We start from the raw sequence: 24,778 nt of genomic DNA, 5'->3' as shown, positions 1-24,778 counted from the left end.
TTGTGATAATTTTCTTCTAAATGATTAATAATAATATCTCTAACAAGGCATTTTCTTTTTATTGTTCATTGAATTTGATAAGTTATTATCATTGCTGTTATTTTCATCTATTACATCTAATAAATCACAACTAGTAAGTTCTGATTTTAAATAATCAAACCAGATATTATAGTTTGATTTTTGAGTTAATCTATAATCTCTTCTAACGTTAATCTTACTTTGATTTGATAGTAATGCATCTTTAATTACATTCAAATCTCTAGAGATAGTACTATTCCCATTTGTAACTTCTAAATCATTCTTATTTGGGAAAGTAGGAAATTTATGTGAATTCTTTACCTTTGCTGCTTCTGCTTTAATCTTTTCTCGATCTAACTCTGATTGATAACCTTTTGTCATCACCTTTAGTGCATCTAACATTGCAATAGAGACTTCCTCGAGTCTCCTAGCTGTTTTTCCAATTGGAGCTGCCATCTCTTGAGTCTGCTTGTTTGACTCCAACATCAACCTCTTCATCTCTTCTAAATTCTTATTACCAAGCATTAACATCTTTTCACTGCTTCTAATCTTAATCTTGGTCTGTTCACTCTTGTCTTTAAAGTCATCATCTGCACCATCATCTTTGCTGTCATTCTTACCATCATCTATATTGTCATCTTTATCTGTAAACATGTAATCTTAATTAGTATCTGGGATTTTCTTAACATCTATACATCTTTATACATCTAAATAGGCCTCATCTAACTACTCTTAAACACTTTCATCTTTTCTTAAAGTGTGTCTTCTAATTATGTTTACAGCTTCTAAATTATTTTATAGTCATTACTTACTCATCGACTGGCCTGGTTTGACAGGAGTTGAGAAATGTTTCATCCTTTCAAGTGACACTTTTACATCTTTAATGTCACTAGATTTTGTTGATGATTCCGGATTATTACCATTTGTCTGTTGCATTAATCCTTTGCGGAATTGAGACAAACTGTGGAGCGCGTCCTCAGTTTTCTCAGTCTTAATCTGTAATGCTGGGTCCTTCTCAGTATTTCCAGAATCTTGTTCAACATGTTCCAACATCTCCTCACTGTCATTATCATCCAGTAGAGCTTTGTCTGACTCTGTCATCTATTTCGGATTTTATGAAACAGAATTTAAATTTAATTAAATATGCATTTAATTAATAATTTATCATCTATCTCTTATTATTAATATTCTAAAATTCTATTCATCTAGTACCCGATACTCTTCTTAATATTGGATCTGTTTCGTGCTTCTAAATTAAAATAAACGCACAGCAATTCACTTTAATTTGAAACGCAAGATTGATCATTTACACAGCACCACCTCGAGTATGCACACCTATTCCAACGTATAGTTTTACGCACGGCAATAAAACAACGTTGAAGGCGGTTGATCACGCACACACTCGGGATACATTATGCAAACAAACAACCTCACAAACTATAAGCTACTTGATGCCGAACAGAAGCGTCGCATAGCCAAAGTTACCGAAATAGCTTTAATATGTATTTTATATTAATTAATATCACTGACATGTAAAAATACATTTTTTTTTTTATAATTATTAAAATTAATAATTCACTTTTAAAATTTAATTTAAAACATCTTCTAAAAATCAAAATCTAAACATACTATTGTAATACACGTGATACTCGTGTACTATAGTTATTGTGACGCAGTTAGCGGACATCTTGAATTTTTAGCGTCAACCGGCCTCATTAGCGATTTCATCATCTACTTAAATTAAATCTATTTGTCACCATCTAATATATAAAAAAAATATTTTCAGTCATCTATGAATTTATTTAATTAAATAAATAAATATTTATCAAATCTTTCTAAGTTATCTAAATTAAGCGTCTATTGAAACGTATTCATTACGTTTTATATTTTCTATGCATGCATGCTTTGGTTCATCTATAATTACGTCTTATATTCTTTTATTTATTTTCCAGAATATATTTTCTAAATAAATATTCATAAATACTCTTACCTTGTGATCAATCACTTTACCCAATTTATTTTTAATAAATAAATCACGTACGCAGTGGAAGCGTGCACTGGGTTATCATAACCTGTCGGGTTTATAAAATAAAAGTGGAACACAAGATTTTAGTTTAATCTGAATCTAAGTTTATTTAATCTTCTATTAAATATAAAACACTTGTAAACAATCTTAGCTATCAAGTAAAATACGTATAATAATGTTATCAATATTAATAAGGATGCTTGAGTTGTAACTAGTAGCACACGAACAGTCAAGCGTCCAAGCAACAAGATGTGCAAGCCACAGCGAGCAAGCCGGAGAGTGAGTCGTATGCGCAGCTAGCCTGCGCGTAGACCGACGCTATCTCCGTATAAATCAATATTGATTTAGTTGTCGCTTTGAGCGGCAAATACAAATATAAAGTATATTAAAGACTTAAATAATTAAGTAACTGAACAAGAAAATCTTGTACTCTTAACAAATACCCCCTCAATTATTGTAAATAAGAATGGAAATTCATTCATAGATGCTTATTATTGCCTCTTACTGACCCTTGCTACTCGTTTTTCATTCAAATATGACTTTATTTATTGACAAGGAAAATAAAAATTCATTTATCGCAGCTCAGTGCCTCTACTCGACACTCGCTACTAATTTATCAATTGAAAATTACATTAATTATTCTCAAAAAGATAAAAATTTTGTCATAGCCACCCAATGCCTTTTACTGACTCTTGATACTTATTATTCAATTAAAAATTACTCTAAGTATTCGGAATAGAAATGGAAATTCATTTGAAGCCGCCCAGTGCCTCTACTTGACACATACCACTAATTTTTCAATTGAAAATTACTTTAATTATTTAAAATAACAATAAAAATCTATACATAGCCTCTCAGAGCCTCGACTTAACATACCCTACTAATTTTTTGATTGAAAATTATATTAATTATTCTAAATAAAAATAAAAATTCTGTCATAGTCGCCTACTACTTATTTTTCAATTGAAAATTACTTTAATCACTCATAGTAAAATTAAAAATCAATTCATGACCGCCCAGTGTCGCTATCTGATCCTCGACACTTATTCTTCAGTTAAAAAATGTCCACAGATTCGGTAGAATCTGGCGCCAAGTCCCGTTCAAATCCGTTGTAAACGGAGAGCCAGACTACCGAGTATGTTTACTGTAAGCAGAACGGTATTTTGAGGATGCATAATTTTATTAATGTTACAGACCTTTTTTTCCTTCAAGAATACTTTATAATAATAGGTAACATCTTATATTATCAATATTAACTAATTATTGTTAGTGATAAATATAAATTCTATTTAAAATTCATAAAATTCACTGGCACAAACTATAGCGACCCAGATTTTTCGATTTTAACTTTATTCTTATGGAGAACATTACCTCCCGATAATAGAAAAGTATAAGACTATAGTTAAGAAAAAAGGTAGATACGCGACGGAAGCTTATGCGCTGTGAGCACGTGTGTATATTATAAATATATATATGTCGCTGTATAACGTGTTATAGGTGTGGTGCTGTAGGCACTTAATGCATCCAACGCGAACGCACCCAAAGATATTTCACATCCTGCATTTACACATGCCGAGGTGCGTTGGAAATATTTTTACGTAAAGTATAGCTTAATGAAAATAGTTTTTCATGAAAAGTAAAATGAAGCCAACGTAATATAAAAGTTGGTACTGTAGAATAGATGAAATAAACTAAAATCTTAGAGACTCTCACAAATGTTAATGAACTAAAGTATTTTGTCTGCAATTATTTTGTTATTTATTCACTATTAATTTCCAACAAAACAGTATTAAAATTAAATAATCAATTTTCTGAGTTACAAAAATTATCAAGTTTCTTCTACGATTATATGAAATATAAAGATTTTGATTGATAATTTAGTTTATCAATCTTAACCAAAGTGTATATGCGGCTTATTTATATTGAATTTTATTTATGCAACTAGATATTGTACGGAAAATAAAGATTAATTTAATAATATTACAATTTTAGGAACATTTAATTTTCGCGGGAGAGGTACAAATTTTGAATTAAACATTTTTCCTACAGATTCGGTAGAATCTGGCGCCAAGTTCCGTTTAAAAATCCCGTTGCAAACGGAGCGCCAGACTACCGAATGTGTTTACTGTAAGCAGAACCGTTTTTTGAGGTTGCGAAATTTAATTTAATTCTACGGTACTTTTTTTCACTAATTTGTTTATTATAACAGTAATTCATAATTAATTTCACCGTATTAATTAATTTATATTCAATTATAACAATTTATTTACTTGAAATTATTAAATTTTATCAGCACAGACTATAGCGCGCTCACATTTTTTGATCTTGACTTTTTTTTTATGTAAAAAGTGACATGCCACAGACTAGATAAAATAAAAATGTGTAGTAATCCTCCTATAGATACGCAACTAGATTTAAAAAAAGTAATTCATTCACAGCTTACATTTACGGCCGCCAGGGCGCACTAGATTTATATCTACATAAACTGTAGCTTCAAGGGGATAGTTAGCGGTAAAAAATGCAGCCAACGCGAGATTTAAGTTAGTACCGTAGAAAACTAAACTCCAATCTTAAAGGTGCTCACACACGTGTTAATGAACTAAGGTAAATTGCTTGCAGTTATCCTTTTATTTATTTACTTTGAGCTCTCTGCGAGAAAGTATTGTATATAATTCTTTATAATAAACTAACGATGTGACTAAGGTACAGCAAACAAACAATACGACTCCGTACACAAACAGCACCGTATGTATACGGAGTGCTAAAAATACCGGGAAATTCAAATTTTATACGTAATACACCCTCGTAGAACGGCACATGTACGGAGTCGTACAAAAACTACGGAATAAATGAAGTAATAATAACAATAATAATAATAATAATAATAGTTAAAAATGGAAATAATTATAATGTTAATAATAAATTGATAAATATAATAACAACGATATTTATCATTATTACCATTATTACCATTATTATTATTATTACTATTATTATTATTATTATTATTATTATTATTATTATGTTATTAAATACTCAGGGGGGTTGTCCCTGAAGTCCGACTCTCCGAGGGCCCAGCCTGAGCTCCATCCATTACTGCTGGACCACTCCGCACAACAAGGCGGTTAGCGGCCACAGCAGGCCAAAGTCATTTCCCTAAGTAGACGGAGGGAACCTAATATTACAGCCTTCTGCATCCTGACAGCCAAGAACTCAGATTTTGACGCGCAAGCTGGAACTTTGGCAAGTGAGGACACAAAAGACTGTTTCATCCCTCCAAGGACGCCAACGATTAAGACGACTAGTTTGACACGGTAACCTGGGTAAAGTTTGCCAATTTCAAATAAGAGATCCTGATATATTTTTCTTTTGTGCTCTTCTTTGGCTGAGATGTTGTATTCAGCCGGGGCCGAGAACTCAATGACATAAATGTCACGAGTGGCCTTGTCGAAGAGCACAATATCGGGTTTGTTGTGATCGATCCGCCGGGTTTCGATATGCTCCGATTCATATTGATAACCTTACGGGTTTTGATGTCGAGATCGCGTAAATCCTTTCGGGCCCATTTCAGGACACCGAAAGAGTATAGTAAGACTGGGACAGCGAGCATGTTAGTGGCGGAGACTTTATTTTTGCCGGAAAGTTCGGAGGACCAAATTTTCCGGAGTCTCCTAACATACTCACTACGGAGTGTTGCTCGGACTTCAGAGACCGCATGCATGCGGTGCTCTTCCATTCCTAGGTATCTATACAACTCTCCGGCGCCTAATTGTCTTAAGATGCTCCCATCTACTAACTCGACATCATCACCCGTATCAGAGCACTTACCCCTCGCCAGATGTATGACCTCACACTTGTCCAACTCAAAAGACATTCCGACATCTCGTGTGTACTCTGCTACGATGTTCAGGGCTGCCTGTAGATGATCTTTATCAGCACTATATAGCTTCAGATTATCCATGTAAAGCAGATGGGTGATCGAGTATTTCCGATCACCCGGAGGCCCCACAGAGTACCCATGGGTTTTACGGAGAGCAACAGATATAGGCAGCAGTGAGATGCAAAACAGCAGAGGGCTCAAGGAATCGCCTTGGAAGACCCCTCGTTTGTACTCTACATCTCCGGTTACGTGCAGTGCGTTTCCATTTCCTATATGGAAACGCGTTCGCCAGAGCTGCATTGTACGCCGAATGCATTCCACCGTTTCGGAATTGACCCCCAGGCACTTGAGGAGGTATAGAATCAACTCATGAGGAGTTGAGTCAAATGCCTTGCGATAGTCAATCCAGGCTATTGACAGGTTGCGTTGATAGTAAATCGCATCTTGTATGACACATCGATCAACTATCAGGTTCTCTTTGCAACCTTATTATTATTATTACTTCATTTATCCTGTAGTATGTGTACGATTTCGTACATGTGCCATTCTACAAGCTTGTATTACGTATAGAATTTGAATTTCCCGGGATTTGTAACACTCCGTATATATACGGTGCTGTTTGTGTACGGAGTCGTATCGTTTGCTTGCTGTACCTTAGCCACATCGTTAGTTTATTATGTAGAATTATATACAACAATACTTTCTCGCAGTGATCTTAAAGTAAATAAATAAAAGGATAACTGCTAGCAATTTACCTTAGTTTATTAATATGTGTGTGAGCAGCTTTAAGATTGGAGTTTACTTTTCTATGGTACTAACTTAAATCTCGCGTTGGCTGCATTTTTTACCGCAAACTATCCCCTTAAAGCTACAGTTTATGTAGATATAATTCCAGTGCCCCCTGGCGGCCGTAAATGTAAGCTGTCAATACTTTTTTTAACTGTAGTTGCGTATCTATAGGAGGATTACTACACATTTTTATTTTATCTAGTCTGTGGCGCTGACTTTTCTCCATCAAAAAAAAGTCAGGATCGGAAAATGTGAGCGCGCTATAGCATGTGCTGATAAAATTTAATAATTTCAAGTAAATAAATTGTTATAAGTGAATATAAATTAATTAATACGGTAAAATTAATTATGACCAACTGTTATAATATACAAATTAGTAAAAAAAAAAGACCGTATAATTGAATAAAATTATACAACCTCAAAAAACCATTCTGCTTACTGTAAACACATTCGGTAGTCTGGCGCTCCGTTTGCAACGGGATTTTTCAACGGAACTTGGCGCCAGATTCTACCGAATCTGTAGATTAATATTATTTTTATGATTATTGAGTGTCATTATCAAATTGTTGTTAGTAAATATCACAATTTGTAAACTTATAAATAATATCCGTATTATGTAAGAAATATCATCGTTTCAAACTTCACTTAATTTACAAGTAGTGCCACCTACAGGCTACAATCATCAAGACGTTTGTAGTATCTGTAGAGTGCTCGAACAGAATTACTCAGATCTTGATCAGCTGACTTTTCCGAAGAAAGCAAAATCAAACAATTCTAGCTCTTTTAAGTATTGACTGTATTTAACAAATACGACTGAATTAGAAGAAAATATATTTAGAAAAATACATATGGAAAGTTATTTAATAATTTATTCTAGGAATTTTATATAAAAAATAAATTTTAACATTTTTTGTTATTAAAAAGATTTTTAATTTAAAGTTTGTATTTTTTCTGCGGAAATTGAATGTTCATAAAGTTTTAATATACAGTGAAAGCTGTTAAAAGTTACCGTAGTTCTGTCTCAATTTCTCATCAAACATCAATAAAAGCGAGAAAGACAACCTGGGTAACTTTTAAGAGCATTAATAAAATTTCATATAAAAAAGCCGCGAATTTTCTTTGACTTAGATTCATTAACTAAATTATCAATTGGATTTTCAACTTTACATGAATTTTTACCTTTTTTGTAATTGAGATTGTAAATTGAGATTTGTAATTGTAAATTTAAATTTAATATCTTAATACTGAATAATTTAAAAACAATAATAATAATAATAAATATAATAATAATGATAAATATGATTACTGTTATAATTATCAATTTATTATTACCATTATAATTATTATTATTTTTTTAAACTATTATTATTATTATGTTATTAAATGTTATTAAATGCTCAGGGGGGTTGTCCCCGGAGTCCGATTCTCCGAGGGCCCAGCCTGAGCTCCATCCATTACTGCTGGACCACTCCGCACAACAAGGCGGTTAGTGATCACAGCAGGCCAAAGTCATTTTCCTAAGTAGACGGAGGGAACCTAGTATGACAGCCTTCTGCATCCTGACCGTCACGAATTCAGCTTTTGATGAGCAAGCTGGAACTCTGGCAAGTGAGGATACAAAAGACTGTTTCATCCTTCCGAGGACGCCAACAATCAGGACGACGAGCTTGACACGGTAACCTGGGTAAAGTTTGCCAATTTCAAACAGGAGATCCTGATATATCTGTCTTTTGTGCTCTTCTTTGGCTGAGATGTTGTATTCAGCCGGGGCCGAGAACTCAATGACATAAATGTCACGAGTAGCCTTGTCGAAGAGCACAATATCAGGTTTGTTGTGATCTATCCGCCGAGTTGTTGCAAACGGCATGTTCCAATAAATTTTGCAACTGTCATTCTCAACAACCTGGGGAATATCTCCTGGCAGATAAGGCAGCACTGGTGTCATATCAATACCGTAGTAATGACGAAGATAGTAGTACAGTACTCTCAGGGCAGCGTTGTGACGTTGGATATATGCACCTCTCGCCAGCACAGGACATGCTGACAAAAGGTGCATGAGCGTCTCCGGGTGTTGTTTACACATCCTACATGACGTGTCCAGAAGCTGCACCTGGAGCACCTTGCTACGGTATTCTAGAGTGTTAATGACACCATCTTGGCAAGCAAATATGAACCCTTCAGTCTCGACATCAGGCCAGCTGACTTTAAGAAGGAAAACGTCAGCTGGGTGGACAAGCCATGATCACGCACGTGTTTGAAGAACACGCTGTGCATGGACTTGTCCATCAGTTCGCCTAGGAGTAGTTTTTCCTCGGCGTTCCTGATGACGCTCTTGAATTCCTCCTTTCGGAGTTCCATAAGAGCGTTTATCTCTCCAAGACCAAGGGTTCTTGCTGCATTTTTACTGCCTTTTTACAAGAACGACCCCTTATGCGCATTCTCATGTTTATGAACAATTTGCATAAGAAAGTCATCCTCGTCTGCAGTGAAATTGACAACTTCGTGTGTTAAACCCAGGACCAAACGATCATGCAGCCGCTCCAAACTCTGCAGACCTCTCCCACCGATGGACCGGGAGAGGTATAATCTGGCGACTGATGAATTGGGGTGCATGCTCCGGTTCATGTTGATAGTCTTACGGGTTTTGATGTCGAGATCTCGCAGATCCTTTCGGGCCCATTTTAAGACACCGAAAGAGTATAGTAAGACTGGGACAGCGAGCATATTAGAAGCGGAGACTTTATTTTTACCGGAAAGTTCGGAGGACCAAATTTTCCGGAGTCTCCTAACATACTCGCTACGGAGAGTTGCTTTGACTTCGGAGACCGCATGCATGCGGTGCTCTTCCATTCCTAGATATCTATACAACTCTCCGGCGTCTAATTGTCTTAAAACGCTCCCATCTACCAACTCGACATCATCACCCGTAACAGAGCACTTACCCCTCGCCAGATGTACGACCGCACACTTGTCCAACCCAAAAGACATTCCGACATCCCGCGTGTACTCTGCTACGATGTTAAGAGCCGCCTGTAGATGATCTTCATCAGCACTATAAAGCTTCAGGTCATCCATATAAAGCAGATGGGTAATCGAGTATTTTCGATCACCCGGAGGCCCCACAGAGTACCCACGAGTTTTACGGAGAGCAACAGATATAGGCAGCAGTGAGATGCAAAACAGCAGAGGGCTTAAGGAATCACCTTGAAGACCCCTCGTTTGTACTCTACAACTCCGGTTATGTGCAATGCGTTTCCACTTCCAATGTGAAAACGCGTTCGCCAGAGCTGCATTGTACGCCGAATGCATTCCACTATTTCAGGATTGACCCCCAGGCATTTGAGGAGATATAAAATCAACTCATGAGAAGTTGAGTCAAATGCCTTGCGATAGTCGATCCAGGCCATTGACAGGTTGCGTTGATAGTAGATCGCATCTTGTGTGACACATCGATCAACTATCAAGTTCTCTTTGCAACCTGACAGGCCTCTTTTGCTGCCACGCTGTTCATATATCTGTTGCCATACAGGTTCTATCTCCTGCAAAATACGGTTGTTTAAAATTTTTGTAAAAATTTTATAAACCGCATTCAAGCAGGTGATAGGCCTGTAAATCTTTGGGTCAGACAAATCACCTTTTTTTGGTATCAGTACGGTTCGCCCTTCCACGAGCCAGTCTGGAATCGGTTCGTCAGCTCTAATGTACGATGTAAATATACGGGCCAGATGGAGGTGGGTAGAAGTAAACTTCTTCCACCAAAAGACATTTATGCCATCTGGTCCCGGGGCAGCCCAATTTTTGCTGCCATTTAGAGCTGAACGAACTTCATTCACACTGACTGCAGGGCTCTCTTCATCAGCATTCTGTCTACGGTGTTCCCGACAGAATGCTTTAAAGTCGTGCAGAGCTGGAGTATTGGCGTTCACGTTTGGTTGATCTCCATACAACTCAGTCCAAAAAGCTTCCACCCGCTCAGGTGTTGGATAATTCCCGGTAACATCGGTCTTTGGTGTCAGAAAGCGTGAAGGGCTGGATCGAAACAACGAGTTGTCGACCAACCGCTTCAGCCGTTTCTCTAGTGACTTTTTGGCAGTCACTAGAGCCCGCAATTTATTGAGAGACTCTTCCTTGATGACAAGAAGAGTACTCTTATTCAGTGTGTGATGACGCCACCGAAGTTCAGCAGCAATGCGCCGAATCCGGGGCGTGTATGCTCTTTGAGTTGTTTCAAACTCAATCACACACTGAATGCGGGAGACCTGTTTCCGGGATCTGTCAATTTTGAGTCCAAGTTGTGAGATGCGCTGTCTCAACCTTGCCTCGATCGAGAGACAATGTCTCTCTCTCTCGGAAAAGCCGAAACTGCTGCACCATACACAACCTGGCTCACAGTGAGCAGGGTGGAATCCTCCAGGATGTTTGCACGGAGATCTTCATTTACCGCTTCTAGCTGTTGTTGGGAGTAAGTTATCTTTTTAGATATACTTACTTGCCGTCCTATAAAGGGATTGTTGTCATCCAAGGAGGAACGGCGTCGCTCTTGGTGTAATTGCGCCGGAAAGGAAAGTCTATTAGACTGCCTTCTATCCGGCACAAGCGATCTTCTATTACGCCGAAGATAAGCGGCATAATTACGCAGGTGTTTAGGCGTAAAATGCTCTAGCTCCGGATGCATATCACTCCAAAGAGTGTGCATCCGGTCCATATAACCGCTCACCCCCGGCTCGCTACGTTGGTAGCACACCAAGAGGTCGACTCGTAGTTCCTCCGTCCACTTAAAGTAAGTCCTTAAAGCGCCAGGGTCGTCATCGTTCATCGGGTCCGGCGTGCTCCTCCCACCTGATGAATGGTCCTCATCCGAAAAGGACCGGTTGTGGAGAGCACTTCTGAGATTACGTCTTGTTGTAACTCAGTATTTCAATGCAGTGGGTAGTTGGCCCACTGCATCGGCTACGTCGTTCGCCTACAGACCTGGTGTTATGGTCTGCGTTTCCCGCGATGCGCCGCTTGGAGGCCACGTAGCAAGCACCGCTTATTATTATTATTATTATTATTATTATTATTATTATTATTATTATTATGTTATTAAATGCTCAGGGGGGTTGTCCCCGGAGTCCGATTCTCCGAGGGCCCAGCCTGAGCTCCATCCATTACTGCTGGACCACTCCGCACAACAAGGCGGTTAGTGATCACAGCAGGCCAAAGTCATTTTCCTAAGTAGACGGAGGGAACCTAGTATGACAGCCTTCTGCATCCTGACCGCCAAGAATTCAGCTTTTGATGAGCAAGCTGGAACTCTGGCAAGTGAGGATACAAAAGACGGTTTCATCCCTCCGAGGACGCCAACAATCAGGACGACGAGCTTGACACGGTAACCTGGGTAAAGTTTGCCAATTTCAAACATGAGATCCTACTGCATCTGTCTTTTGTGCTCTTCTTTGGCTGAGATGTTGTATTCAGCCGGGGCCGAGAACTCAATGACATAAATGTCACGAGTAGCCTTGTCGAAGAGCACAATATCAGGTTTGTTGTGATCTATCCGCCGAGTTGTTGCAAACGGCATGTTCCAATAAATTTTGCAACTGTCATTCTCAACAACCTGGGGAATATCTCCTGGCAGATGAGGCAGCACTGGTGTCATATCAATACCGTAGTAATGACGAAAATAGTAGTACTGTACTCTCAGGGCAACATTATGACGGTGGATGTATGCACCTCTCGCCAGCACAGGACATGCTGACAAAATGTGCATAAGCGTCTCCGGATGTAGTTTACATGCCCTGCAGGTCGTGTCCGGGAGCTGCACCTGGAGCACCTTGCTACGGTACTCTAAAGTGTTTATGACATCATCTTGGCAAGCAAATATGAACCCTTCAGTCTCGGACATCAGGCCAGCTGACTTTAAGAAGGAAAACGTCAGCTTGGTGGACAAGCCATGATCACGCACGTGTTTGAAGAACACGCTGTGCATAGACTTGTCCATCAGTTTGCCTAGGAGTAGTTTTTCCTCGGCATTCCTGATGGCGCTCTTGAATTCCTCCTTTCGGAGTTCCATAAGAGCGTGTTTGATTCTCCGGAGACCAAGGGTTCTTGCCGCATATATTGCTGCCTTATACAAGAACGACCCCTTATGCGCATTTTCATGTTTATGTACGATTTGCATAAGGAAGTCATCCTCGTCTGCAGTGACATTGACAACCTCGAATGTTAAGCCCAGGACCAAACGATCATGCATCCGCTCCAAACTCTGCAGACCTCTCCCACCGATGGACCGGGAGAGGTATAATCTGGCGACTGATGAATTGGGGTGCATGCTCCGATTCATATTGATAACCTTACGGGTTCTGATGTCGAGATCTCGCAGATCCTTTCGGGCCCATTTTAAGACACCGAAAGAGTATAGTAAGACTGGGACAGCGAGCGTGTTAGTGGCGGAGACTTTATTTTTGCCGGAAAGTTCGGAGGACCAAATTTTCCGGAGTCTCCTAACGTACTCACTACGGAGAGTTGCTCGGACTTAATTACATCATTGCTGCCCACAGTCTCCGATTGACCCTTGCTACTTATTTTCTATCTAAAAAATAGTTAAATTATTCTAAATAAGATAAAAATTTATTTATGTCTAGTTAGTGCCTCGAACTGACCCTCGCTCATTATTTCCCCAATTTTCAATTACTTTAACTATACTAAATAGAGATAAAAAATAATAAAATGCCCAGTGCTACTAACTGAACCTCACCTTAGCATTAATTTTTGATTTAATTTGTAATTTAACGACTCTAAATAAAAAAAAATTATGTGTAGCGGCCCAGTTTTTCGAACTAACCCTCGCTACTGATTTTTTTTTATTGATTATTACTTAAATTATTCTAAATATGAATGAAAATTAATTGATGGCCGCCCAGTACCTCTAACTCATCCTTGCTAGTAATTTTTTGATTTTAAATTGCTTCAATTATAACAAATAGAAATCAAAAACTTCATCATAGCCGCCTGGAGCCTCTGACTGACCGTCACTCCTTATTTTTCATTTAGAAATGATTTTAATTCACTTATATAAAAGTAAAATTCATTCATGGCTGCTTAGAGCCTCTAACTTACTATTACTACTGATTTTTAATTGAAAATTACTTTCATTGTTCTAAATGAGAATAAAAATTAGGGAAACGGTTGACCCTGAAGGCCATCCCTGCAACTTCCCGCTAATTCCATACTTAAGCGCTTAAAATTGCACCAATGACGTTTTTGAGCTCTTCGAGCTCAAAAATACAATTTATGGGTTATTTTGAGCTCTCCGAGCTCAAATAGATTGCTTTCTTATGCTTTAAAGCTCTTCAAGCTTAAGAGTCTGATAGAGATTTAATGACACTATTTTTTGAATTTTTAAACCACAATAACTTTCGAATGAATAAACCGATTTCCACGCCGTTAGAAGCATATGACGCAGTTTTTTAAGCCTCAGGAAAAAATTTCAAAATTTTAAATTTATCGCGCTAGGAATTTTGAAGTTATTCCGAAAAAACACTTTTTTCGGTTTTCTTTCGTTCACGATATCTCTCGAACGAATTAACTGATTTTGACCGGACTGATGGCGATCGACGTGGTTTTTTAAAGTTAAGAGCTGATTAGTTTTTGAAATTAAACCTTTAAGCCGTTTAAAAGTTATTCCAAAAAAACCACATTTCAAAAAATTTTTTTTTTCAGTTTTTTTAAGATTTCTCAAAATCTATCAATCTGAATCGGTCCAAATAGTTCTAAAAATTTAAGTTTGGTCAAGCCCTTTTGAATGGTATCAACCGCGATAAAATCAGTCAAGCCGTTCAAAAGTTATAAGCGGTTCACATACTTTCACACACACACACACACACACACACACACACACACACACACACACACACACACACACACACACACACACACACACACACACACACACACACACACACACACACACACACACACACACACACACACACACACACACATACACACACACACACACACACACACATACAGACATCGTGACAACCTCGCGGTGATAGTCAGGGAAGCTTCCTATGACCTTAAAACGTCGAGATCTGATGAAAACCTCGATTTTTGCAAAACGGGGTGAAAACAATAACTTCTCGACTTTTGAAAATCTACGATTTTCTTAGCGGAAGTTAAAAATTTAATTATGGTAGCTCAGTTTTTCTAACTAACTCTCACAACTGATTTTTATTCAAAATGCTTTTAAATTATTCTAAATAAAAATAAATATCCATTCGTGGCCGCCCAGTCCACCTGAGTGATCCTCGCTACCGATTGGGTCGTTCAAAATTGTCTTAATTATTCCAAATAGAAATTAAAATACTTAGTCATAGCCGCCTAGAGCCCCTGACTGACCGTCACTTCTTATTTTTCATATAAAAATTATTATAATTTTCTCAAATAATAGTAAAAATTACTTCATTCGTTCTAAATGGAAATATAAATTTATATAGAGCTCCTCAGTGCCTGTAACTGAACCTGATTTTACTTTTTTATTAAAACTACTGTAATTATTCTAAATAAAAATAAAATTCATTTATGGCCGCCCCGTCCCTCTAGCTGATCCTCGCTACTGATTTGTTAGTTCAAAATTGTCTCAATTATTCCAAATAAAAATTGAAAAACTCGGTAATAGCCGCCTAGAGCTCCGTCATTGGTTATTTATTATTTTAAAATAATTTTAATTAATTTAAATAAAAATAAAATCTCACTCATGGCTGCGCATTGCCTCTTACTTCCTACTACTACTGAATTATTAATTATAAATTACTTTTATCGTTCTAAATGGAAATAAAAATTTATTCACAGCTACGCAGTGCCTGTAACTGAACATGATCACTAATTTTTTGATTAAAATTAAATTAATTTTTCTAAATGAAAAAAAAAATTCATTTATGGCTATTCAGTGCCGCTAACTGCCACTTGCCACTGATTTTTTAATTTTAAATTGCTTCAATTATTCCAAATAATAATTAAAACTCAGTCATAGCCAATAAGTGCCGCTGACTGACGAATTTTGCTCATTTTTTTATGAAGAATTACTTTTATTATTCTGAATGAAACAAAAAATTATTCATGTCTACCACGAGCATTTACCTTAACTCTGTAACGGAGTACACGGGGCCTTCTTTACCCAGAGAAGGTCTCCAATCCGCGTGAGTTAGTTATCGACTGATCCCCCAGAGCGCTGTGCTCCGAAGTACTCGCGCCTCTAGCTATAAGTTAGTGAGTAAGTCCCTGAGAGGGATACGTCGGCGAGGAGAGTGAGTGGGGGAGACGGAGCAAAGAAAGAAACGTACCGACAAAGCTCAGAAGATACATTCTGACCGAACAGTCAAATCTAACGGTCGCACAAAAGTTAACAAACATCAAAGCACAGGTAATTATTTTTATTTCGCTCAAGATATAGTGGAACGAAGCGATACTAATCAATTAATTTATTGCTTGCTAGGCCTTCTGCCAGCTTGCGTAAATTGATTTTAATTACTGATAATTTCTAATGCTTATTTGTGGTTACAGATTTTGTAAAGTATTTGAGGAACGAGTGACAGTGACGTGGGTCTCGCCGCCAAGTAGATTCATCCACCAAAGAGGGACTTGTACCAGCAACGACGACAAGAAGTTGTAGCTCCCCGAGGGAGTTCATTAGCGTCGTAAAGGAATACTCCAGGTACAAATAAAATGTCTCAATAATATCTTAGTGGTGCGCCATCAGCCAGGCATTGAAGTCGGCTGAAGGTCATCGTCATTTCACGTTTGGTCACAATCATTAGTTTAAGTATTATATCGTAGAATTTACTTAATTATTGTATTCAAATTTATTTATTAAAATTTACTTGGAATATTATTTGGGATATTATTTAAAGAATTATTTAAAATATTGTTTAGAATATTCTTTAGAAGGTTAGTAAGTATTTATTAAAAATAAAATTCACAATGAAATTAAGAAAAGTCCAGAATACAATTAAAAATGAAGTTAAGAACAAGTCAGGGATAATTACTAAATAATTAATTAACAAAACCAGGAATTATTTCGGATTGTTAATTAACTACGTAGGCAGAGTTTGGACTGACTTTACCAGGAATAATTTCGGTTGGTCATTTCATGACTTCGGTGCCATGTAGAACAAAATGTCATTGATAATCGAGTTGGTCGGATTTATTTAATTAATTGCTTAAAATGAAATCAGTAAAACGTTTTAGAGAAGTTTTAGTAAAATCATTTGAAGTTAAATTAATTTAAATTAGTAAAATAAATTACAATAAAAATTTAATTGCTCAAAATAAAATTTGTTTGAAATAAAATTAGAAGCAGTCATAATCACTAAAACTGTGAATGTAAATTATTTAATTGAAAGTAGAAAATAAAACTTGTAAAAATTCGTCAGAGAAAAAATTACACCAAAAACTTGCGACAGAGACGCAAGACCGAGCAAGAGCGTCAGCCATCTTGTTCCGCGCGAAGCGCTGAGTAGAGGACACTCAAAGTCGAGACTAAAATCTTACGGTGTTGCTAGGCAGAATATAATCCTCAGTTAAAATAGAATAAAATAAAATAAGTGCTAAGTTTTACAAGCAAACACAATAGAAAGTAAAAGGAAATAATTTAGGTAAAATAAACTCGATTATTCAAGGACAAGTAAAGCAGATTAGTAAAGGTTAATTACATAAAATCAATTGATGAATTTTAGTTGATAACAAATTAACTTCTTAATTAAATAAAGTAATCTGGACACAAATTCACAGATTCGGTAGAATCTGGCGCCAAGTTCCGTTCAAATCCGTTGTAAACGGAGCGCCAGACTACCGACTATGTTTACTGTAAGCAGAACGGTTTTTTGAGGCTGCGAAATTTTATTTAATTCTACGGTACTTTTTTTACCCAATTTGTTTATCATAACAGTAAATCATAATTTATTTCACCGTATTAATTAATTATATTCACTTATAACAATTTATTTACTTGAAATTATTAAATTTTATCAGCACATACTATAGCTCGCTCACAAATTTCGATCCTGACTTTTTTTTTTTATGGAGAAAGGTCAGCGCCACAGACTAGATAAAATAAAAATGTGTAGTAATCCTCCTATAGATAAGCAACTACAGTTAAAAAAAGTAATTCACAGCTTACATTTACGGCCGCCAGGGTGCACTGGAATTACATCTACATAAACTGTAGCTTCAAGGGGATAGTTTGCAGTAAAAAATGCAGTCAACACGAGATTTAAGTTGTTATCAATTGTAAATTTTCATTATAATTACAAAAAATACTAAAATCCGAACAAAAACAGTTTCACTGTAAAAAAAGTCGCGCCGAATCCACGTTCATAAGACTATTAGGAGAAAAAAATGTTTTTTTTCTTTACAAAACATACAAAATAAAAAATTAAAAATCCAAGTAACCGATATAATTGTTTATGATTTTCGGAAATTAAAAAATTTTATTGTAAATTTAAAAATAAAAAAAATTTTAGAACGTACTTGGTGTGCGTCATTGTGTATTTCAATTTTTTAAAGTCCGAGTAAATAGATTTTACGAATTTCATCAAAAGTAAAATATTTTGCAACCACGCACACTAAATACGTTCTAAAAATTTTTTTAATTTTTAAATTTACAATAAAATTTTTTAATTTCTGAAAATCATAAACAATTATATCGGTTACTTGATTTTTAATTTTTTATTTTGTATGTTTTTGTAAAGAAAAAAAAAATTTTTTTTTTCCTAATAGTCTTATGAACGTGGACTTGGCGCGACTTTTTTACAGTGAAACTGTTTTTGTTCGGATTAGAAATATTCGGAGAACAACTAAATAATTAATTGACAAATTCTGGTAAAATGAATTATCCAAAGTAAAATAATTTAACACAACAACTTATAAAATAAATTAAGTAAATTCAATAAGAATAAAATTTCGTAAATCTCAGATTTAACCAACATTGTTGGCAGATTATTAAGACCTCTGTCATTAGATTTTAATCTATCAATTCAAGATACGAAGACCTCTTGTAATTAAATATTTATTGTTGTATTATTAAGACCACGGCAATAAATTAGTTAACGATTTTAATCTGAAATTTGGAATTAGGATTTATAATTAAGTTGGAATAAATGGATCTAGGTATTAAATCGGATTTCATTTAATTTTGGGAAATTAATTTTTGTTAAATTGGGAAATAAATATAAAAATTTTAATCTGTAAAATCTGGGGAAATATTTAGTATGTTTGGAAATTTAATTAATAGTGTCGGTGGGTTAGTGTTAAGTATTGTCGTGTTGCCTAGGGATTCATGGTATCCTCCTCTGCTTCCTGGGCACACTTAGAGTCCTTTGCATAGACGCCCGGGTCGGGGGTGCAATAGGCATAAGTATTTTAAATAAATATTGTGGGTGTGTGTGGAATAGAAAATTTTATTGCAGTGTAACCTAGGGATTCATGGTATCCTCCTCTGCTTCCTGGGCGCACTTAGAAGCCGTTGTATAGACGCCGGATTTAGGGTACGACGGTAGTAAGATAGAAACCGCGGTGTAGACGCTCCATATGAGGGTACCGTTCGGGAATAGACACTATGATAGAAATCGTGATAGGACGCTCTATAAGAGGATATCGTCGGGATTAAGTTGTTTTGATATTTTGTAAGGGGTTTTATTGTGTATTAAGGGTTGGTTAAATAAAATGGATTGTAAAAATGAATTTCTTGTTATAATTTCTGTTTCCTTTCTGACGATCTCTTACGACCCTGAGTGTTCACTCTATGTTCTGGGCCAGTTTCTGGATACTCTGGGAAAAATCCAGTGGCGCCTTGAATAAATTAAGAGGCGACCAAGAAAGCGGTGGATCCCCGTTTCAACTCAAAGAGCTCAAAATCATGGAAGCGGTATTTTTTTGAGCTCAGAGAGCTCAACACGACAAAAAAATTTTATTTTGAAACTCGAAGAGCTCAAAATCGGCCAGATATTTACAGAATTACCGCAAAGTTGCAGAGATGGCCTTTAGGGTCAAGTATTTTCTTAACTTTTTTCATTAAAGATTACTTTAATTATAATGAATAAAAATAAAAATTTATTCATTGCCGCCCAGTGTCTCTAACTGATCCTCGCAACTCATATTTTAGTTCAAAATTGCCTCAATTATTCCAAATGAAAATCAAAAACTCAGTCATAGCCACCTCGAGCCCCTGACTGACGGACATTTCTAATTTTTTATTTAAAAATTATTTTTATTCATTTGAATAAAAATAAAAATTCATTCATGGCTGCTTAGTGCCTCTTACTTACTATCACTACTGACTTTCTAATTAAAAATTACTTTAATCGTTACTACTACTGAATTATTAATTCTAAATTACTTTTATCGTTCTAAATGAAAATAAAAATTTATTCATAGCTACCCAGTGCCTTTGACTGAACTTTGCTACTTATTTTTCATTTTTAAAATTCTTTTATTATTTTGAATGAAAATACAAATTTATTCATAGCTGCCCAGTGCCTGTAACTGACCCCGATCACCAATTTCTTTATTTAATTTAATTTAATCAATCTAAAAGACAAAAACATTTATTTCTAGCGGCCAAATGTTCCTTACTTACCCTCGCTACTGATTTTTGATTTATCAATAATTACTTTAAAGGTTCTAAATAAAAATGAAAATTCATTTATGGCCGCCAATTAACTCTAACTAATGCTCGCTAGTAATTTTTAATTTAAAATTGCTTTAATTATTTCAAATAAAAATTAAAAACTCAGTCATAGCTGCCTCTAACCCCTGACTGACCATCACTCCATATTTTTTATTGAGAAATTATTTTAATTCATTTAAATAAAAGCAAAAATTCATTCATCGATGGTTAGTGCCTTTAACTCTTACCATTACTACTGATTTTTAATTGAAAATTACTTTAATCGTTCTAAATAAAAATAAAAATTTATTTATGCCTCCCAGTTTCTCTAACTAACCCTCGCTACCGATTTTTCTCATTTAAAACTCCTTTAATTATTTTAAATAAAATTAAAAATTCATTCATAGCTACCCAGTGACTGTAACTGACCCTGATCACAAAGTTTTTTATTAAAATTACTTTAATCATTCTAAAAAAAAATTCATTCATGACCGCCCAGTCCCTCTAACTAATCCTCACTACTGATTATTTAGTTCAAAATTGTCTCAATTATTCCAAATCAAAATCGAAAACTTAGTTACAGCCGCCTAGAGCCCTTGACTTCCCGTCGTTGCTTATTTTTTATTTTCAAATTATTTTAATTCATACAAATAAAATTAAAATTTCACTCGTGGCCGCTTGTTGCCTTTAACTTACTACTACTACTGAATTTTTCAATAAAAATTACTTTAATCGTTCTAAATGAAAATAAAAATTCATTTACAGCTACGCAGTGTCTGTAACTGACCATGATCATTAATTTTTTGATTAAAATTAATTTAATTTTTCTAAATGAAAATAAAAATTTATTTATAACTACCCAGTGCCTTTGACTGACCCTTGCTAATTATTTTTCATTTTTAAATTACTTTAATGATTTCAAATAAAAATAAAAATCTATTCATAGCCGCCTAGTTTCTGTGACTGACCCTGATCACTAATATTTTAATTAAATTGAATTTAATTACTCTAAATGAAAAAAAATTTATTCGTCGACGCCCAGTTTCCTAACGAACCCTCGCTACTTTTTTTTTTTTTTATCAAAAATCACTTTAATTATTTTAAATAAAACTGGAAATTTATTCATGACCGCCCAGTCCCTCTTACTGATCCTCGCCAGCGATTTTTCAATTCAAAATTGCCTAAATTATTCCAAATAAAAATCCAAAACTCAGTCATAGACGCCTGGAGCCCCTGACTGACCGTCAATCATCATTATTTATTTAAAAATTACTTCAATTATTTTAAATAAAAGCGAAAAATTTATTCGTGGCTGCTTAGTGCCTTCAACTTACTATTGTTACTGATTTTGAATTGAAAAATTACTTTTTAATCGTTCTAAATGAAAATAAAAATTTATTTGTAGCCGCCTAGCTTATCGAACTAACCCTCGCTACTGACTTTTAGGTAGATTTTATAGAAATCAATCTCTTGCATTCGTCCTCATGTTGGAATTCTACTCGGAATTTTGTCGTAATATCTCTAACTAGTCGAGTAAAGCTCAAAAATAACGTTAGTTAAAAATTAATATGTGTATGTATATATATATATATATATATATATATATATATAGCATATATATATATATATATATATATATATATATATGACGATATAACGCGGCTTGTCACCACGATAGCGTCGCCAATTTACGATCGATCTTTACCAAACTCAACATCCTTATTGTACAGCCAGATACCGAGGTCAAGTTCAAAAGATGAGCCAATCGGTCAAGTAATTTAGAAATATCAGGAATTAAAAATTTTCAAAATCATAAAAATTCATATTTCTTAACTTTCTAACTCGAATAACTTTGAATGGGATAACTTATTGAATCTCTGTAAAATTATATCTGAAAACTCTTTAGATATGCTTTAATTTGAGTATCATAACATATGTGTAGTCTTGATATTAAGTCCTATTCCCTATGCCAAATATTAAATTTGCTGTTGCACTCGTTTTTATTCATAATGAAATCTACTTCCATTTCACGGCTGCCGAATGGCAATTTTTTCGATGCTATCATATCAAAGGCATTAGCGTTATCCAAAAGCGTACCACGTACAGGTTATTTGAGTCGGATTTACGCTTCTTACACATACTAGTGTGCAGAAACGTACATGTCTTAACACACACACACACACACATACACACACGCGCACACACACACGTGTAGCATACACACACGCACACACACACACTCACTTTTCAAAAACTTCCGTCGATTTAATACTATACGATCAATATTTCCAGAGTTATTGATTGTCAAAGTTAATATATTACACTACAAGAGCAGAAAGTTGGAGATTCTTGCACTTCGTAACATGATGCCTAAGGCGAAGCAGTGCAGGGCTCTCAAATTGCTGCCCATGTAGTGTATACTATTTTTCTTGCTATCCGGTGGAAAGTACGAAAAAATTGCATTGAAAACAAATCTTCTTGAAGCCTGTAGACCTTTTTAATATAAACAAAAAATTTTGAAAAGTTTTTTTTTGGTATTTTTCGCAGGATTACTCAAGACTTAAACATGATAATAAATTTCCATAGTCATATCTGAAAACTCTACACTTGGAGCTAGAATTTGCTATATTTTAACTTCCCGCTAAGAAAATTGAAGTTTTTATATGTGTGTGTGTGTGTGTGTGTGTGTCTGTGTGTGTGTGTGTGTGTGTTTTTTCCCTTTTAGGGGAATCCTTTACGGATTCTAGGCATAGTTGTTTGGCCTGGATATGTGGCGACTCGACGCAGCGTCATACTAAAACTCGACGCTAACGCCCCTCCCCCCTAAACCCCAAACCCCTTTCTTTCTATCCTCTGATCCCCCATGGTACCGCCGTAAGGCATTTCTTCGCGGGGGAGGAATTAGCTGCCGCTCTTCCTTCTGGTGGCTAAGATGTTATTTCTTCCTTCTAGATTCTGTCTTTTGCTCTTTTCTCTCGATAGAACGCAGCTCTGTAAGCACTTCTGTGGCAAAAGTGTTCGTTGCATTCCAGGCAGCTTCTGAAGACAGCATTGCTTCTACGACTGACTCTGGTTGACTTCTCCTCTTCAAGATCCTCTCCAGCTCCTCACGTTGTGGATTAAAAACGCGAGCACTCGAAAAACGTGCTCCGCCTCTTCAGTGACTCCAGGGCAGGACGGGCACCTCGGAGAATCGTCATGCCTAAAGCGGTGAAGATAAGCCCGAAAACAGCCATGTCCTGGACAACATCTGCGTTAGGTAGTAGTTGACCTCTCCGTGTTTCCGGTTCATCCAAATGTCGATCTTTGGTATGAGACGATGCGTCCATCTACCCTTTCTCTGCGGCATCCCACTGGAGATTGCCATCGTGCGATGCTGTGCTGTCTTTGTTCCGTCTCTGAGTTCTTCTGCGCTCAGTGTTGTTGACCTCTTTCGTTGGTAAAGGTTCCTTCTTTCTTCAGCTAGGACTCTGAGAGGTAGAGTTCCAGAAATTACGCACACTGCTTCCTCAGATATTGTGCGGAAGGCGCAAGCTACTCTTAGGGCACTCAGGCGATATACTGGTCCAGCCTTTCTCCATGCTTCTTGTAATTCTAGCGCATCGGACCAAAATGGATATTCCGTACGTAAGCACTGATGTGACAACAGTTGCCAACAATAGTCTCCCTGCTCTGCTTTGGGCCTCCGACGTTAGGCATCAATCGTGCGAGGCTTGCCCTTACTACTGACGCTTTTGGCACTGACGTGTTCCACTTGCTGTTTAAAGTTGAGACGGGCATCAAGCATCACTCCCAAATATCGGATATAAGGTTGTGATGTGATTTCTTGTTCGCCGACTCTAAGATTGATGGTCTCTAACACTTTCCTGCTGGTAATAAGCACTGCCTCAGTCTTATGTTTCGCCAGTTGAAGATTCATTGTGTCCATCCACTGGTTTACTTGCTGGAATGCTAGATCAAACATGTGGTGAATCTCGTCCAGGTGTTTAGCGACAATCACTACGGCCACGTCGTCCGCATACGCTACAAGTTTAATATTTCTTGGGATCTTTTAGCCTTAGAAGCCCGTCATACATGATATTCCACAGCAGTGGGCCAAGAACAGAGCTCCTGCGGAACACCTCCGGTGATTTCGTACTCTTTCGGACCGTCCTTTGTGTCATATCTGAGGACTCTATCCGTGAAGAAGCTAGATACTACTTTACTTAGGTATCCTGGCACGTTCTTCTCTTTGAAGAGCTTGCATAATGCAGTCCCAGTTAGCAGAGTTGAAGGCGTTTTTGATGTCTAACGTCGCCACCAGGCAGTACTTCTTCGTACCACCCTTCCATCTGGTTCCTGCAATTGCCTCCTGGGGCCGTAGTAACACCCAGCTTGATCGCGTCCAGGGTTGATCGTCCTTTTCGGAATCCAT

The 24,778-nt window shown here is 36.4% G+C and overlaps 1 protein-coding gene across 1 annotated transcript; it reads right to left on the bottom strand.

Moving 5' to 3' along the window:
* Nucleotides 1-39: 39 nt before the first annotated feature.
* On the bottom strand, nt 40-24,778 carry LOC123267987. The gene is made up of 4 exons (XM_044732871.1): nt 24,685-24,778; nt 24,227-24,387; nt 831-1,119; nt 40-662 (listed from the first exon to the last, which is right to left on the bottom strand). Exons 1-4 carry the CDS (start codon nt 24,776-24,778, stop codon nt 40-42), a joined length of 1,167 nt encoding a protein of 388 aa, XP_044588806.1.

The sequence above is a fragment of the Cotesia glomerata genome, linkage group LG6 (assembly GCF_020080835.1).
Source record: "Cotesia glomerata isolate CgM1 linkage group LG6, MPM_Cglom_v2.3, whole genome shotgun sequence".
In the NCBI taxonomy this organism is placed as follows: Eukaryota; Metazoa; Arthropoda; class Insecta; order Hymenoptera; family Braconidae; genus Cotesia; species Cotesia glomerata.
Note: the sequence above shows the minus strand (reverse complement) of the source record. Positions and strands in the feature narration are given on the sequence as shown.

Bases quoted from the DNA above. Each gene is read 5' to 3' on its own strand.
- LOC123267987 (XM_044732871.1), bottom strand. From the start codon at position 24,778: ATGGATTCCGAAAAGGACGATCAACCCTGGACGCGATCAAGCTGGGTG. The intron at 24,388-24,684 runs GTACGAAGAAGT...TTAAACTTGTAG, and splicing joins AGGAACCAGATGGAAGGGTG to CGTATGCGGACGACGTGGCC. The intron at 663-830 runs GTAAGTAATGAC...ACATGTTTACAG, and splicing joins CAAACCAGGCCAGTCGATGA to ATAAAGATGACAATATAGAT.